Here is an 18067-nt window from a genome sequence, read left to right as displayed (position 1 = left end):
AGAAAAAGATAATTGGATTGAATCTATGGGAAACGACCCTGGAATGGAAAAGGGAAAACAAAAATGGAAACGACAAAATATAATACACATAGCAAACTGGAATGTAAGAGGAATAGCATATAAAGAAATAGAATTAGACCAGTTACTAAATGAAAGAAATTTTAAAATAGCAGTAATCACTGAAACAAAAAAGAAATTAAAAGGAACTATGAGAACTGAAAATTTTAATGTGATATACAGTGGAGTCGACAGAGACCAAAGAGCACAAGCAAGAGTCATGATTTGGATTCATAACTCCCTTTCAAAACAGTTAAAACATTATAAATTATGGAATGAAAGAATAATAGAAGCTAGAATAAAAATAGATAGAGGCTATTTAACAATAATTGGTTTATATGCCCCAGAAGAAGGAAGAGAACAGGATAATGTTGATTTTTATAATCAGCTACAAAACATATATAATAAAATAAATAAAAATGACTACATAATTTTAGCAGGAGACTTAAATGCAAGAATTGGAAACACGAAAATTAATAATAATATAGGAATACATGGAGAACACACTCTAAACAGAAATGGTAAAAAATTGATTGACTTTGTAGTTTATAATAACCTAAAAATAATGAATTCCTTCTATAAACATAAAGACATACATAAATATACTTGGGCAGCAAGAGGATGGAAATCAATATTAGATTACTTCATATTAAATGAAAAGACATCAAAATTTTCACTAGATGTTAGAGTTCACAGAGGATATGAAATAAGCAGTGACCACTTCCTTGTTAAAATAAAATTAAGATTACCACCTAAATGGCTACAAGTAACAAGAACAGAAAGAAAAATTGAAACATCTGCTTATAAAACTAGACTATTGAATGACACAAATGTACAATGGCTATATGAACAAAGAATTAACCAATATCTAGATAAAATAAAACAAAATGAAGAAATAGAAATAGAATGGCTTAATATAAAAATGATACTAAATGCAGCAGCAAATGAAAGCTTAGGAAAGACCAAAAAATTCAATAAAAGAAAAAAACTGAAGATCTGGGATGATACAATCAAAGAAATAATTAAAAAGAAAAAAGAAGCCTATCACAAATGGTTAAGCAGTAAAAGATTAGAAGATGAAATAGAATATAAAAGAATAAGAGCCATAGCTAAAAGAGAAGTCAGAAAAAGACAGAGAATCATGGAATAAATTTGTTTCTAATTTAGAACATGATTTATATAAAATAAGACCCAATGTATATAAGATTTTGAAACACCTAAATGCAGATACCAAAGAAACCATAAAATTAAACACTGAATTAAAATTAGAAGAATTTCTAAATTACTACACAGAACTGTGGACAGACAAATATTTTAAAAAAGACAACTGGCAAACAATTAACGAAAATGAAAAGGAAATAACTGAAGAATAATTAGAAATCAGCCTGAAAGAAACAAGAAACGGAAAATCACCTGGAGAAGATAAGCTAGGTTCAGAACTATATAAATACGCAGGAACAAGATTCAAAAAAAGACTCTTATTATTTTTAAATAAAATTTACTCAACTGGTATCCCCCCAATAGAATGGAAAAAAGGAATTGTGATTCCTATCTTTAAGAAAGGTAATAGAGATGACCCTAAAAACTATAGAGGTATCAGTATACTAAATTCCTGCTACAAAATATATAGCAGAATCTTAAATAACAAACTAATGAAATATTCCGAAAACTTTATTCTAGAGGTAGAGAATGGATTTAGAAAAGGATGATCATGTCTAGACCCAGCCTTTTGCCTAAAATTAATAGTAGAGAAAAGAAGAGAATATAATTTGGAAACACATATTGCATTTATTGACTTTGAAAAAGCATTTGACAAAGTTAAAAGAAACATTATTTAACATATTAAAAGAAAGACAAATACCAAATAACATCCTAAAAGCTATCACAAGTATATATGAAAATAATCAAATACAAATAAGATTAAATCACGAGCTGTCATATTATTATTATTATTATTATTATTATTATTAAACAAGACCTCATGGAGTCAAAGACTCATCTAGGAGGTCCTTTTATCTCACACACATCTCATCATACCGGGTCTTAAACACATTCAAACTCCTTGCAGACACCACACTCTCAGGCAAGGCATTCCAATCATTCACAACTCTGCACGAAAAAAACCTGCCTCTCACTCCCCTACTCACACCCTCTTTATACAGTTTCCAGGGATGACCTCTGGTTCTCCCCTGATCTCCCACTATTCGCTGTAGAACTTCTCCACCATTGATCCTATAGCAACCCCTTACCAACTTGTAGGTCTCTATCATATCTCCCCTCTTCCTTCTCTCCACTAGTCTCTGCAAATTACATCTTTTCAATCTTTCCTCATACTCGACATTCCAGAGGTCAGAAACTACCTTAGTCAGTCGCCTTTGGACCCTTTCCAACATCTCCTCATCCTTCTGAAAACCAGGTGACCAAATCTGGGCACAATAGTCCATGTGTGGCCTAATCAAAGCCTTATACAATGGAACAAGAATCTCCCTACTTCTACACGTCAGTGTCCTCCTCATCATTCCCAGAAGTCTTTGTGTTGTCTTCACAATTTTGGCGATGTGACCCCTAAATTTTAGATCCTTATCCACTATCACTCCCAGATCTCTTATTTCCTCTACTTCCAACAATATATTCTTACCAAGCATAAATTCTGCATCCCATCTTTGTTTTCCAAATTTTAAAACCTTACATTTTGCAACATTGAACTCACACCCCCATTTGCTTGCCCAATCACTCAATTTATTCAAGTCTTCTTGCAAGGCCACAACATCTTCACTACTCTTTATGGTTCTTCCCAACTTTGCATCATCTGCAAACAACTGAATATACAAGAGAGATAAACCAAGGGGTCCGACAGGGATGTCCCCTCTCAGCTAAATGCAAATTTTTACTCCATTTTAATATCTACTTAAATGAAATAATAATAAAATGGAGTAAAAATTTACACCAAGGAATTAAACTTTCACCTACAGTTAACTTAAACACTCTCCTCTTTGCACAGGACCAAATAATAATTACAAATTCTGAAGATAACTTACAGAAAGCTATTTTAAATCTAAATGAGATATCCAAAGATTATGGTATGATAATATCAACAGAAAAATCAAAAACTATGGCCTTTAAAGGACAAGATCCAGCAAAAACTAAAATAGTAATAGATAACAAGATCTTAGAACAGGTGAATTCATTTAACTACCTAGGATGTATGATCACATATGAAAATGAAAAAGATATAAACGTAAAAATTGCAAAATATTTAAATATAACAGGTGTAATTAACTCTATATTTAAACCAAACCTAGTTCAAAAACAAACCAGGCTAAAAGTATACAATACATTAGCCTTACCGGTCTTAATGTATGGAAGCGAAATCTGGACAATAAAATAAAAAGACAAACAAATATTAACAGCAGAAATGAAGTTTATGAGAAAAACTGCAAAGTATACCCTATTTGATCACAAAAGAAACGAAGATATTATGAAAGAATTAAACCAAGAACCAGTAATAGAAAAAATTAAAAAATATAAACATAAATGAGTGGAACACGTTCAAAGAATGAAAACAGAAAGATTACCAAAACAAGCCTTAAAGTACAAGCCATTAGGAAAGAAAACCAGGATGTCCTCTTAAACGATTCAACGATGACTTCTAAGGCCGGAACAGGCCATGCTAGGCCTAAATTCTTGATACGTATGATGATGATGATGATGATGTATTTGTATGATTAAATGTGCATAAATTTCTAAATATAGTTTGAAATGGTCAGTAATTCATTATTCTGCTAATCAGACTTCAATCACACCTTTCACTCCCTGAATGATAAAAAAGAGCAAGCGTTAATTTCAATACCAACATTCGCCCCTGATGTGATGCAATGTTTACGTGCCGAAAAGTGTCATCTTCATGGAGCATTAGTATATTGTGTTTACGTTTATGAATCATGCAAATTCTGGAGACAATTAGGGGAGTTTTTAACAGGAATAAATACAAAAATATAATATCAGTGATATTGCTATTCTGTGGATGAGCACCGCACACCTAGTACACCCTGAATATTCGTCCCTGATATATATATATATATATATATATATATATATATATATATGCACACATGAAAGATCCACTTTAACACTATGCTGTTTAAAAAATACATGGAAAGTAAAAAGGAAGGGGAAGGAAAACTTAATGGCATTAACAATTAACATAGCGTAATCTGCAATATTTTAAACATACAAATGTACAATTGAGGTTGAACCTGACTAGCAATAAACTAAGTAAATAATCTCTGTCTCTACATCAAGCATTTCCAACATATTGATAATAGTCCCCATTTACACAAACATTTTTATAAACCAATGCTTCGAGTAAAATATCACACTGATGATATTTGCATTTTTTATATTTTGCAAAATGATATGGTTAATACATTCTTAAATTTAGCATACCAAGTTGCGTTTTTTTTTTTTTTTAAATAGACTACAAAAACTATATTTAAAAAAATGCAAAATGGGATTGATGCCCAATGTTCTCTTCATGGCACTTGTAAGACTGTACATACAGGAGATGTGTGGATCTACTGATGCAGATAGTTCTCTGCAATTTGAAACTGTCCATAAGATATCTAAATTGAGATTTTTGTAGAAAATGGTGCTGAATTCTTTCTCAGCACAATTACAAAATCTGTATCCAGCATCATCACTTGCTCTTTGTTACTTTTAAATTGGTTCATGCATAAAATAAACTACATTCTTGTTGGGATAGGTTTTCTGTCTTTTTCAAGTCTTTCTATTTCATCCATATTTGATGCATCATTTGGTAAAGCTTTATTTTTCCCATCAACTCCTCTTTTTTTCCAATGGATAAAGAAGAAAATACCTAAGCACAGCACTATTAAGAGAACAACAGCACCAATAACTAGCCCAATGATAGTTTGAATTGGCAATGACTTCACACAAATCGGCAAATCTGGAGAATCCCACTTTCCTGTTTTTAAACAAATAAGTGTACCTTTGCCCTGAAGCTGATAACCATCATTGCAATAATATCTGACAGTACTACCAGGAACGGAACTATTCATTTTACGGTTACCATTATTAATGGATCCAGGATCATCACAAAGGATCCCTGCTGGTGGAATTGAGAGAGGTGGTGAGGGTTTGGGTCTTGCTGTTATTGTTGATGTAAATACAATACCTGAACATCTTGGTGGTTCTGCACTCCATTTGCCCTTGTCACCACATGTAGATGAAATTTTCTGTCCATCATCACATTCATAAATTATCAAGTCACCAGGTTTTCTATCTTTGCGAGTATAAAGTATTTTACCACCAGGCAGAGGTTCTGGATCAGGACAGTTTGTTTCTTCACAAAATGGCTCACTGCCACTCCAAGTTTTGTCTTTTTCACATCGACGTGTTGCTTGTCCCTGCAACTTGAAACTTCGGTCACAATTGTAATGAATTTCTGACCCATATGTCAGTGATGCCACATTAACATGGCCATTCTGAGGACTTTTTGGTTGTGGACATAATATAATTTTACAGATGGGAGCTGGGGATGTCCACTCCCCATTAGGCGTACAGAAGATTTCCTTTTTTCCTTTCAATTCATAACCAGGATCACAGTTGAATACCACACTATTAGGATAAGTGTACAAACTTCCACTTCTGTGACCATTTGGTATATCACCAGGGAATCCACAACTTATAGGTTGACATGTAAATGAAGGGGATATATCCCATACAGGTGTTCCATTTTCAATAACACACACTGCTTCATTTTTCAATCTATCAGAGACATATCCATGTGTACAAGAAAGCTCAAGGACAGTCGATGGTGCAAATGGTGGCAGTTTACCTTGCAAATTAACTACAGCATTAGGAACTTCTGGGGAGTTGTTACATGAATCAGAACTATACACAACAACCAGCAGCAAAAGAAATGCCAACGAAGCAAACCACAATGAGTCAACTTTCTGTATTTTCACCATTGCTTACTTTTCACAGACTTAGCCTATTAAACCAAAAGGAGATGACACATAAACAAATTTTCTTAATTAAAAAAATACTTAGATTATGCTTCCAAAATCAGGCATATGTAAAAACTGAAATTTGATTGTAAACATACTAATGAAACTACTGCAATCTAACAGAAAAACAAAATCTGAGGTGTGGCATCTAGGTTAAAAAAAAAACAAAAAAAAACACTAGAACAGCATCTGAAGTTCATTATTTGCTCAACTTATACACAAGTGACTATGAACATCTCACAGTCATATTCTGTTCCCCAGGAATATGGAATAAAACAAGTCATTTGACCAAATCACCAGATTTGGCCAAATGACTTGTTTTATTCCATATGCTTCCCAAAGTGTGAAAAATTCTGGGAACACTTATTGTGGCAGGATGAAAATATTTCAAAGGGTGCATGTTCCTATAACTCAAAAGTTTTTGTATATATTTTAAATAAATTAAGTCCTGAAAGTTTCTGAACAGACCTCATATATATTTTCCTATTTTGTATATATTTTAATAAATAAATCATACGTGTTTAAATATATATATATACAGTAAAACCTGAAGTTACGCAGTAGGTGGGACCAACAAAAAGCGCGTAAGTCGAATTCGCGTAACTCGGAGTATAATTTTGCATGTAATTTATATATACAAACATACAATTGGGACCAAAGGTTTACAAAAACATCTATATTTTTTAAGAAATATAATCATAATTGTAGTTTTTCATACATAAAAAAAAGAAAGTTATTTCGATGTCGATGGTTTCATAAAATCTAATAGATTCGTCTGACGGCATAATGTCTTTTTCTTGTCATGCAAAATTTCTTCATAGCAAGCTAATGATTTTTTTATTCCTTGCCTTGTGGCTACAATTCGTTCCTCGTTAGAATCTATGCCCTCCAAAATCTGTAAACCTTTCTTTTATGATTGTTCTTACTGTGGATTCCTGTAGATCGAACTTCTTTGCTAGCTCACAAATTTTCATTCCGCCTTCAAAATCCTTAATAATGTTAAGTTTTGTTTCCAAAGTTTTTTTTTCTTTTCTTGCTAGCTGTAGACGAATCGGACTTGCTTCTTTTGGATGACATTATTATTTTTTATGCGATAAAATTTTTATCCAGAACATAACATTAAACAATCGCAAAGTTTGTAGACTATAAAAATCTTGTATGAATGGAGACCGCGCGAAACATGTCAGTGCTTGTTCACAGCATGTGCGACACTGGTGAATGCGGCCGGCGCCTGAAAGATACGACTAGTGGTGAGGCGTGAAGCGGGACAGGAATACGAACATATAAGAAACCGCGTAACTCCGGATTCACGTAAGTCGGGGTATGACTGTATATATAATTTCAACTTCTTCAGAGAATACCTTCTGTTCACAGATTTCCAATTATTTCAGATGATGATGATATATATCTTTGTATGCAAAATTATACCTGTATTCTTCGGACTATGCTTAAGTTTCATATTCCAAGTTTTGGTAGAAAGAACTGAACTACAAGAACTTCTTTATCTGCAAAAGCCTCATCAACCACTCTTGTCACTTTATTATAAAAGACAATCATATTACTAAAGCAAGAGCACCCCTTAACAAATCCATGTCAACTCTCACAGATCACATTACCCTCACTGCCCAATGCTGTATATGGTCCATCACTAATTTCTCCAAGATCTTAACTGCTGATGGCATTGTCAGTGGATTGCAGGGGGATTTTCAGCTATTTGCAGATCATGTGAAGCTGGGAAGGGTTATTATAGTTCACCCACAGATTCGAGACCCTTCGACACTTCTGCGCATGTCAACAGGAGGAGAATCTATTCCGATAACAGGGTAATCAGTCCATATTGTGGGATGAGTTGTTTATTATTACACGTCAGAAAATTAACTTCTCTTTTATGATCATTGTAGTTAACTATGTTGCTTGTATAACAGTTGGAAAATTTTACCTATAAAGCACATGACTTTGCGTGTTGGTGACCAATTCATACGTCCTTCATTTCTTTCTCCTCTTCAGCATGAATCCACTATTCTTGGCAAGACACCAAGCAGAGACCCACAAACTGTGGACGAACTATAGTAACAGTGCAGATGTTACATCCCTGCAAGAGGATTTGAATAAACTAGACAGATGGGCAAATGAATGGGGTGTTTCAGTTTAATGCAGCAAAAGCAAATTGAAAGTATACTGGAAGAAGTAGGGAAGACAAAAGATCTAGGGTGATGATTGATAGAAACCTGAAATTCAGGCAACATATTGCAAAAGTGATGAAGGTAACCCAGAAGATTGCTGCAATACTGAGAAGGAGGTTGACCTGCAGAGATAAAAGAGTTATCGTTCCATTGTATAAGACCCTGATCAAACCACACTTAAGACTATTGTTCTCAAATTTGGTCTTCAGGATTTGAACCAGATATATTAACTGTGGAAAGGGTAGTATAGAGGAGGATAACAAAGATGGTTTCAAGACTGTACAATGTTAGTTATGAGGATCAGCTAAGGGAATGTGGACTGCAGAATTTGGTAGAAATAAGAAGGAGAGGTGATATGATTAAGACTTTGAAACTGTTGAGAAGTAGTTACAGAGCTGACACAATGGGGAGATCTTTTGCTTGGTGGAACAGCAGGAAGGAGTGATGACAAGGGACCATCCCTGGAAGTTACAAAAGGAAGCTATGAGCAAGAGGGTGAGGAGTGATTTCTTTGCAATGGGGGTGGTTAATCTGTGGAATGCATTGCCTGATAGAGCGGTGAAAGCAAGAATGGTCAATGAATTCAAGGAGTGGTATAATAGACTTTGTGTTTTCTAGGAAGGATCTCCCATGATGAGTCTTTTGACTCCATGCAGGCTTGAATAATAATAATAATAATAATAATAATAATAATAATAATATTACACCTTTAATTGTTCTATATTTTGGGTGCTGCTATAGACCAGGTAATGGAATAGATGGTGGAGATAGTATGCAAAAGCAAATAGAAGAAATGAGTGGAAGGAGGGTAATTATTATGGGAGATTTCAACTATGGTAACATTGATTGGAAGTAGGAGAGGACACATAGGAAGGAATTGGATTTTATGTGGTTATTAAGAGATAACTATCTGCAACAGCATGTAATGGAAAATACCAGGGGTCAGAGGGTAATTGCATCTGAGAATTTGGCTGTAACGAATATGACTACGTTGCCACCAATTGGTGAGAGTGAACCTAGGGTCTTGACTTGGGAGGTGGCTAAAGGTATGGAACTTACAATTAAGACTGTGCACAAGTGGAATTATCGGGCTGGTAAGTATGACAAGCTTAGGAGAATGATTGGTTCAGTGCCATGGCATGTACAACTGCAAGGGCTAGAAGTTGATAGTGCATGGGAGGCGGTTAAGAAGTGTTTGCATGAAGCAATGGCTGACTGTATACCAAGAGTCCGAATAATAAATCAAGTAGGGGTTAAATGGATGAATACCACCATTAATCATCAGCTGCAAAAAAAAAAAAAAACAACTATGGAGGGAATTTAAGGAGAAAGGTGACCGACAGGAACATGAACGGTATAAAGCACAGGCCAGAAGGGTAACAAGTGTGGTAAGAAAAGCAAAAAAGGATTACGAAAGAACATTGGCCATGCAGGCTAAAGAGAATCCTAAACAGTTTTTTCGATATGTTGCAAGTAAAAAAAAAATATATATGGCAGAATGATTTTAAAGAATGCCGATGGTGGGAAGGTAACCGAATCAGTTAATATAGTTGAATTACTGAGAGAGCACTTTGCAAGAATATATCTTCCAGGTGGTGACATTGCAGAAAAGAATGAACCAATAGTTTATACGGAAATTGTGGTGAATGAAGTGGAGGTGAGTAGTCTATTGCAAAACCTCAATGACAATACATCTGTGGGATTAGATGGTATACCAGCTCGTGTCATACGAGATGCGGCTAAAGAATTGTCGGTACCCTTGACCATTTTGTTTAATTTGAGTCTCGGGTCTAGGTTAGTCCCGAGGGGGTGGAAAGAGGGGGAAAATAGTTCCACTGCATAAAGGAGGTTCCAAGACTGCTGTTGTAAATTACCGACTGATTAGCATATCAGGAATCATTGTCAAGTCTTGGAGAAATTAGTCAAAAGAAGAATACAGGATTGGATAAAAGAAAATGGGATACTGTATTGGGGACCACATGGTTTTGTGAAGGGTAGATCATGCCTCAGTAACTTGCTCATGTTTTATAACACAGTGACAGCTGAACTGGATAAGGGTAATGGGTTTACAGTGATTCTACTGGACCTTGCCAAGGCCTTTGACAGGATACTACATGGAATTCTAATCAGTAAACTGGAGCATATGGGGATGGATATAGGGTTGGTGAGATGGATAGGAGGGTGGTTGATGGAGAGATATCAGAGAGTGGTTTATTCAGGAGTGGAGTCCAAAAGACAGCTTGTGACTAGTGGTCTGCTGCAGGGTTATGTTCTTGGACCACTACTTTTCAATTTGTTCGTTAACGTTAACGATATAGGATATAATTGCTCTACCCTACTTTGCATCATCAGCAAACAAGTGTTCACTTGTTTGCTGATGATGCAAAGTAGGGTAGAGCAATTATGAGTGCACAGGATGTCAAAATTTTGCAGGATGATTTGGACAGTTTGGAGGACTGGGCTAGGGAAAATGGATGTAAATTTAATGTGGCAAAGTGTAAAGTTATGCATTTTGGAGTAAAAAGATTACCAGCAGTATATCACATTAATGGAACCGTACACCAGGAGATTGATGAGGCCAGGGATTTGAGAGTGTTGGTGGATAGAGAGTTGAAGTTTAGGGGACACATTGCAAAAGTGGCTAAATCAGCTCATCAAATCACTTGGTTGCTGAAAAATACTTTAACAAGCAGAGACAAACAAGTTATTGTTCCACTATATCGAGCCTTGATAAGACCCCATCTAGACTATTGTGCCCAGATATGGGTGCCAGGGTTTCTTCTTGATGGGGGAAGAGGTGGAGAGGTTTCAGAGATGAGTGACCAAGATGATAGCAGGTCTATGGAATGAACCTTATGAGAACAGGTTGAAGATTTGTGGGTTGCAAAAATTGGTTGATAGGTGGAAAAGGGGTGATATGATTGAGACATTCAAATTACTGAAGGGTTTCTATAGGATTAATCCAGAAGATATTTTTGAGAATAGGACTGGTGGTGGGAGGACTAGGGGCCATACATGGAAGCTGGGCAGGAATGTGGTTAGCAGGGGTGTTAGAGCTAGGTTTTTTACTTGGAGAGTGGTGAATGAGTGGAATAAGCTGCCAGAGTCTGTTGGGGGTGCTACGACTGTGAATGAGTTCAAGGCAAGGTATGATAGATACTGTGTGAATGTCGAATAGTTGTTCTTGACATGATGTTAGGCCTCCCCCCCCCCCTCGATGAGTCTGTCGACTCCTTGGAGTTGCACAAAATAATAATAATAATATAAATGGAATCACACACTAACAACATACATATGCACTGTACATATAAGTATACTTAAAATGTTTGCAGGAAATGTTTGTTTCTCATTGGTGAATTCCAGTGTGGACTTTAAGAATCAAAATTTACTTGTGAAAAAGATTTATCACAGGCTTCACAAATAAACAGCTTCTCTTTAGAGAATTCTCATGAGCTTTTTGAAATTAGAAGCTTGCAGAAATGTTCTCCTACAATTGTTTCAGTTAAAAAGGTTTCTCACTGGTATGAGCTTGTGTTTGATATAATGAGTGTGAAAATAATTTACCACAAGTTTCACAAATAAGGAACTTCTCATCGGTGTGAATTCTTATGTGCCTTTTAACATTCAAAGAAAGTGAAAAAGCTACTGTATGTTTCACAATTAAATGGCTTTTCATTTGTGTGACCGTATGTACTTTAAGATGCAGTGTATATGAAAATGATTGTCAAATTTTACAGGTAAAAAGTGAATTACTCTTGTATGTGTTATAAGATGACAGGTATGTGTAAATAATTTACCCCACATTTCACAGATGTATGGTTTCACATTGGTGTGAAATCCAGTGTGAATTTTAAAAGTAAATGGACTTGAAAATGATTTACCACAAGTTTCACAAATAAGCAGTTTGTGTTTAGAATGAATTGTTGTATATATTTTAAGATTAGAAGCTTGAGAAACTTATTTATCTCATATTTCACACATAAATAGTTTTTCGTGAGTGTGAATTCCTATGTGTATTTTAAGCTGAAGATTGCATGAAAATGACTTACCACAAGTTTCACAAGTGAATGCCAATTCACTGTTGTGAACTGCTCTATGTATTTTAAGATGATAGGGATGTAAAATTGATTTACCACAAGTTTCACAGTCAAAGTCTCAAATTAATGTGAATTCTTATGAGTTTTAGGATTAGAAACTTGTAAAAATGATTTGTTACAAGTTTCACATATAAATGCATTATTATGAATTCTCATGTCCTTTTTAAGATTTGAAGCATGTGAAAATGTATTACCAAATATATTGCAATTAAAAGGTTTATCACTAGTATGAACTCTTTTGTATGTTTTAAGATTATGAGAGTGTGAAAATGATTCGCCACAAGTTTCATATATAAAAGGTTTCTCGTTGGTGTGAATTCTTACACGTTTTTTTTTAAGATTTGAAGTTAATGAAAATGAATTACCACAGATTTTGCAAACGACTGTTTTCTCGGGAGTATAAAGTGATGCAGATTGCTTCAAAGATGCCAACTATTTGACTGAAGTAACAGATGATTCATATATAACTATGTTCTCATCAGCACAAAATGTAGTACACTGATTAAATATATGATGGAACTCATTCATGTGAAATTCTCCTGCCAATGTGAAGTATCAAAAGCTGAAATGAAAAAAAAAAAAAAAAAAAAGTCATTATTTCAGTGTTAACATAATATTAAAAAAAAAAAAAAAAAATTAACTACAAAAGAAGTACTGTATATCAATTATTACTGTATAATAGTGTATAATATCTGAGTATTTATTAAGAAAAACTATATTCAAATTTTATTATATACTTTAGAAGGAATTTAAAGATATTTTTTGTTGTCAAATTAAACTGAACTGATATTTCTACATCAGTCTTATTATATTATTATTACATGACACCTCCAAGAGTCCATAGACTCACCGAGGGAGGGCACTTGCTCTACAACTCTCTCATCTCCACCACTCAATCCACCAATTACAGCAAACTGCAACTACACCAACAGCATCTACTGCCCATCACTAGTATTTTCACAGACAATCACAAACATCCATGCCTACAGCGGGATTTGAACCCGCAGCCTTTTGACTGGAAAGCAGATAAGCTCACCTCTCGGCCAACCAGGCCAGCATCATTATTATTATTATTATTACGTGACACCTTCAAGTAGTCCAAAGCCTAATCAAGGAAGGGCACCTACTCTACAACTTTTCGTCTCCACCACTTAAATCCACCAATTACAATAAACAGCCACCACCATCACCTGCACCAACACCATCCACTACCACGACTAGATCCGTGATGCATATAAAGTCAGAAGTATTCAGAATAAGAAAGAAGACTTTCTAGCACTGGCTAGTTCAATTTGGCCAAAAGTTATAGGCATTATAGTGAGACTCTGCTGATGGAGGATGACAAAGGGAACAGTTTTTTTGGGGGGGAGGGGGGGCTGATCACTCAATTCCATTGTACATTCTCATAATACATGGACTGATATCCCCATCTAATCCTATGGTTCTATTTAAATTCAGGTTCTGCAATATCTTAAGTGCCACGAATTTATTTTCCTCTATTCTCACATCTGGCACTGCATATTTCTACTTTGATGGCATACTCTTGCAAAATGATAACTCAATAACTCAACTATTTTGTATGCTTCTGTTACCTCCCTACTATCAGAATTTGCTAAAGTTATCGTTCCATTTACTTGCACATGGTAAAAGAACACTTTGGGATTTTCCATAGCTAGCACAACATAGAATCCTCTCATAACCTGCTCCCCCCCCACATACTGATCACCCTTCTCACTGTGTCTTATACTTAGTGGTGTGCCAGAATTTTTACCCCCCTCCCTGCCCAGTTCACTGAATAAGTGCATGTATATTTATTGTAAGCTTCATTGAATCAATTCAGACATACAAAAATGACAAAAATACAAAAAAACTGGAACACTAACATTTCAAACAATAATAAAATATTCTTCATTTCCTTTTTTAAGAGCCTGTGTAGCTCGGTGGAAATGGTGTTTGCACTCCTCAGCACTATACCGCCCGAAGACAGACTTCAAGTTCAAGTCTAGTTGCTGACTAGAGGAACTTTTACTAAGCCTTTTTTTTGACTGGCTCCCAAGTTACTTGATCTCTGGCATGGAAAAGCGGTTTTTTTCTCCTGGAGATTCAGGTTTTTCATCCTGTAAACTTAAGAAAATTGACTGTAGAACCCACTCTATTTCAGATATTAAAAATATTGTGTTAGAGTTAGGGACCACAAGATGGTGGCACTTGTTGTGCCATATCTTCGCTGCACTGCTTAATTAGTGATAGTCTTGGGCAAGCTATCTCTGATTGGCTACCCAGTGGAGATTGAACTGCACACTCAACCTCCAACAGTTACACGGGACTAAAATGGCATTACCTACTCCCGATATGGGAATAAAAACGTGTTAGCTGATTTTTTTTTTTTTTTACTGTAATTTCCATATAGTCAATTGATTCTGACAAACTGTTTTATTATTATTATTATTATTATTACGGGTATCTCCATGGAGTCAGTAGACTCATCGCGGGAGACCCAAACTAAAAAAACAATATCTGTCATATCTCTTCTTGAATTCATTTACAGATGAAGAGCTCACAACAAAGTCAGGCAATGAATTCCACTCATTCACCACCCTCCAGGCAAAAAACCTTGTTCTGACACCTTTGTTAACCACACTCTTCTTTAATTTCCAGAGATGACCTCTTGTTCTTCCATCACTATCACACAGCTGAAACATTTCCCCTGCATCAATCCTATAAAAACCTTTTAGTAATTTGAATGTTTCTATCATATCCCCTCTTCTTCGCCTATCAGCCAATCTCTGCAATCCACAAGCTCTCAATCTATCAATGTAGGGAGCATTTTTTATATCACTCACCAACTTGGTCACTCTTCTCTGAACCCTCTCCACAGCCTCCTCATCTCCAAGGAATCCAGGTGACCAGACCTGAGCACAGTAATCCAAATGTGGAAGTATCAATGCTTTATAAAGGGGAATAATAACCTCTTTATCTCTGGATGTCAGTGTGTTCCTCAACAACCAAGTAATCCTATGTGCAATCTTGGACACCTTAGCAATGTGTCCTCTGAACTTCATCTCCTTATCTACCAATACCCCTAAGTCCCTAGCCTCATCAATCTCTTGGAGTACCTTTCCATCTATGTAGTACACAGCTGGTAATCTTTTAATCCCAAAATGCAAGACTTTACACTTTTCCACATTGAACTGACATCCATTTTCTTTTGCCCATTTTACCAGCTTATTTAAATCCTCCTGCAAACTTTCAACATCAGCTTGATTTTTTATTGCACTACACAACTTTGCATCATCAGCAAACAACTGAATATCTCCCTTTAAGCCGTTTCCTATATCATTTATATACAAATTAAACAACATTGGCCCAAGCACAGAGCCCTGAGGCACACCACTGGTCACCTGCCTCATTCTGGACTCGGCTCCTCCATACACCACCTTATGGTATCTCTCCCTGAGCCATTCTCCTATCCATATCACCAATTTAATATCCATTCCCATCTGCTCCAATTTGCGTAACAGTGTTCTATGGGGTATCCTGTCAAAAGCCTTAGCAAAATCCAGAAGTACCACTGTGTAGCCAGTTCCTTTGTCCAACTCTGATGTTATTCTATTATGGATAGTTAATAGATTGCTAAGGCAGGATCTACCTTTAACAAAACCATGTTGGCCTCTATAGAGTATCATATCCTGATCCACCCATTCTTGAATTTTGTCTTTAACCAACTTTTCCAATACTTTTACCACTACTCCTGAGATGGTGATTGGTCTGTAATTCAATACTACAGTTTTAGAGCCACCCTTATGCAAAGGAACCACTTTGCCTAACTTCCACTCCCTAGGGACCATACCAGAGTTCAAACTTAAATTAAATATCAAGGTAAGAGGGGTTGACAATTCATTTGCACATTCACGCAACACCCGAGCTGATATTCCATCTAAGCCTACCGCAGTGTTTGCATTTAAGTTTCGCAATATATTTAATACCTCTGATTCTTTAGCTTCAATTCTCACATTAGGTATTGCTATAGGTATAGAGATATCCTCACTTGGGTGATAGACTTTTGAGAAGTGATCACTCAGTAACTCGACTATTACATCTGATTTTGTCACCTCAATACCATCAGCACCCACTAAGGTTATCCTTCCGAAGTCATTCTTCCTCTTACTTGCCACATAGCGGAAGAACTCTTTGGGATTACCCTTGATCTCTTTGGCTAAGGTCTTCTCATAATCTGATTTAGCTTTTCTTACTATGCTGGTAACCTTCCTAGCTTGAGCCTTGTACTGCTCATGGGTATCCTGATCGCCCTTCTCCTTGTAAATTCTCCATAACATTTTCTTTTTTTGTAGTTCAAGCTTGATACTACTGCTCATCCATCTAATGCCTGCCTTGTTTGACCTCCTGACCATGGGGACACAATCTGATATTGCTTTCCTCAGATACCCACTGATTTTATCCCAAGCACTGCTAACATCTTTCCCTTGCAATATGTTCTGCCATGGGATGGCTGCAAGCTCACTCCGAAGCTTGTTATAATTGCCTAACCTGTAGTTTCGTACATACCCCTTCTTAATAGAAAAATCCACAGATTTTGCAACCTCCCAAGTCAATACCACATGATCGCTTTCACCAACTGGAGGTAACGAGGTCACCTTACTTATGCACATAACCTCTGAACCAATAACCAGGTCCAACACTCTCACACCACGTGTCCCTTCAGTTACGTGCTGTTTCAAGTAATTATCTCGTAGCAGATGTATGAACTCCATTTCCTTTTTGCTACGTGATATTTCCTCCTTCCAATTGATATCACCATAATTAAAATCCCCTTAACTCTTTGGGATTACCCTTGATCTCTTTGGCTAAGGTCTTCTCATAATCTGATTTAGCTTTTCTTACTATGCTGGTAACCTTCCTAGCTTGAGCCTTGTACTGCTCATGGGTATCCTGATCGCCCTTCTCCTTGTAAATTCTCCATAACATTTTCTTTTTTTGTAGTTCAAGCTTGATACTACTGCTCATCCATCTAATGCCTGCCTTGTTTGACCTCCTGACCATGGGGACACAATCTGATATTGCTTTCCTATAGATTTTCATAGACATTTGCTGAACTATTCTACTCATACCAATCTATAGTTGCAATTCAACTATGATTTGACAAACAGTGGATTGAACCTCAATTTGTTAACTCTTTTCCCAATAAATTTATGATCATTAAATTCAATATGCAATTTAGTGTCTCCCCCCCACCTTCACTATGCTGCAATGGAGGAAAGGAGAGGAGAGACAAAAGGACGAGGCACAAAAGGTGATGAAATTGGCTTGTCCCGGATGTATTTTCCATGACATCATATACAAGGTTTGCACAAATGCTGTCAACCATTGTAGACTGAGGTATGTCCTGCTCTACAGTTTATAGCCATCATCAGTTGATAACCATCATCAAATTCCTGTCTTGTACCCTCAAGGGGGTGTACAAGATATGATAGTACTACATGAAAAATTTACATCATTACTAACTTCCTATCTACAATTTTCCTCCATATCAATCTGTTACTTGTCAAGACTCCAATAATATCATTATCAGATCTCATATTTCTATCGTCTAAGGCACATTGTACCGTATCAATCCACCTTGGGGGTGGGGGGGGGGGGGGGTGGGGGGGGGGGGGGGTGGGGGGGGGGGGGGGTGGGGGGG

General features: G+C 36.1%; 1 protein-coding gene across 1 annotated transcript; it reads right to left on the bottom strand.

Annotated features, from left to right (window-relative positions):
• Positions 1-2658: 2658 nt before the first annotated feature.
• LOC150099184 (protein lev-9-like) lies at positions 2659-12895 on the bottom strand. The gene is made up of 2 exons (XM_090403769.1): positions 12732-12895; positions 2659-6070 (listed from the first exon to the last, which is right to left on the bottom strand). The coding sequence occupies exon 2, from the start codon at positions 6045-6047 to the stop codon at positions 4800-4802; it is 1248 nt and encodes a 415-aa protein (XP_090259895.1). The 5' UTR covers positions 6048-6070; positions 12732-12895; the 3' UTR covers positions 2659-4799.
• Positions 12896-18067: the final 5172 nt, after the last annotated feature.

The sequence above is a fragment of the Typopeltis vanoorti genome, chromosome 14 (assembly GCF_054136105.1).
Source record: "Typopeltis vanoorti isolate ZY-2024b chromosome 14, IOZ_Tvanoo_1.0, whole genome shotgun sequence".
Classification (NCBI taxonomy): Eukaryota; Metazoa; Arthropoda; class Arachnida; order Uropygi; family Thelyphonidae; genus Typopeltis; species Typopeltis vanoorti.
The sequence above is the reverse complement of the archived record's forward strand: the minus strand, read 5'-3'. Positions and strand labels throughout refer to the sequence as shown.

What these genes read in the sequence shown, in the direction of transcription:
- LOC150099184 (XM_090403769.1), bottom strand. Translation starts at nt 6,047, where the DNA reads ATGGTGAAAATACAGAAAGTTGACTCATTGTGGTTTGCTTCGTTGGCA.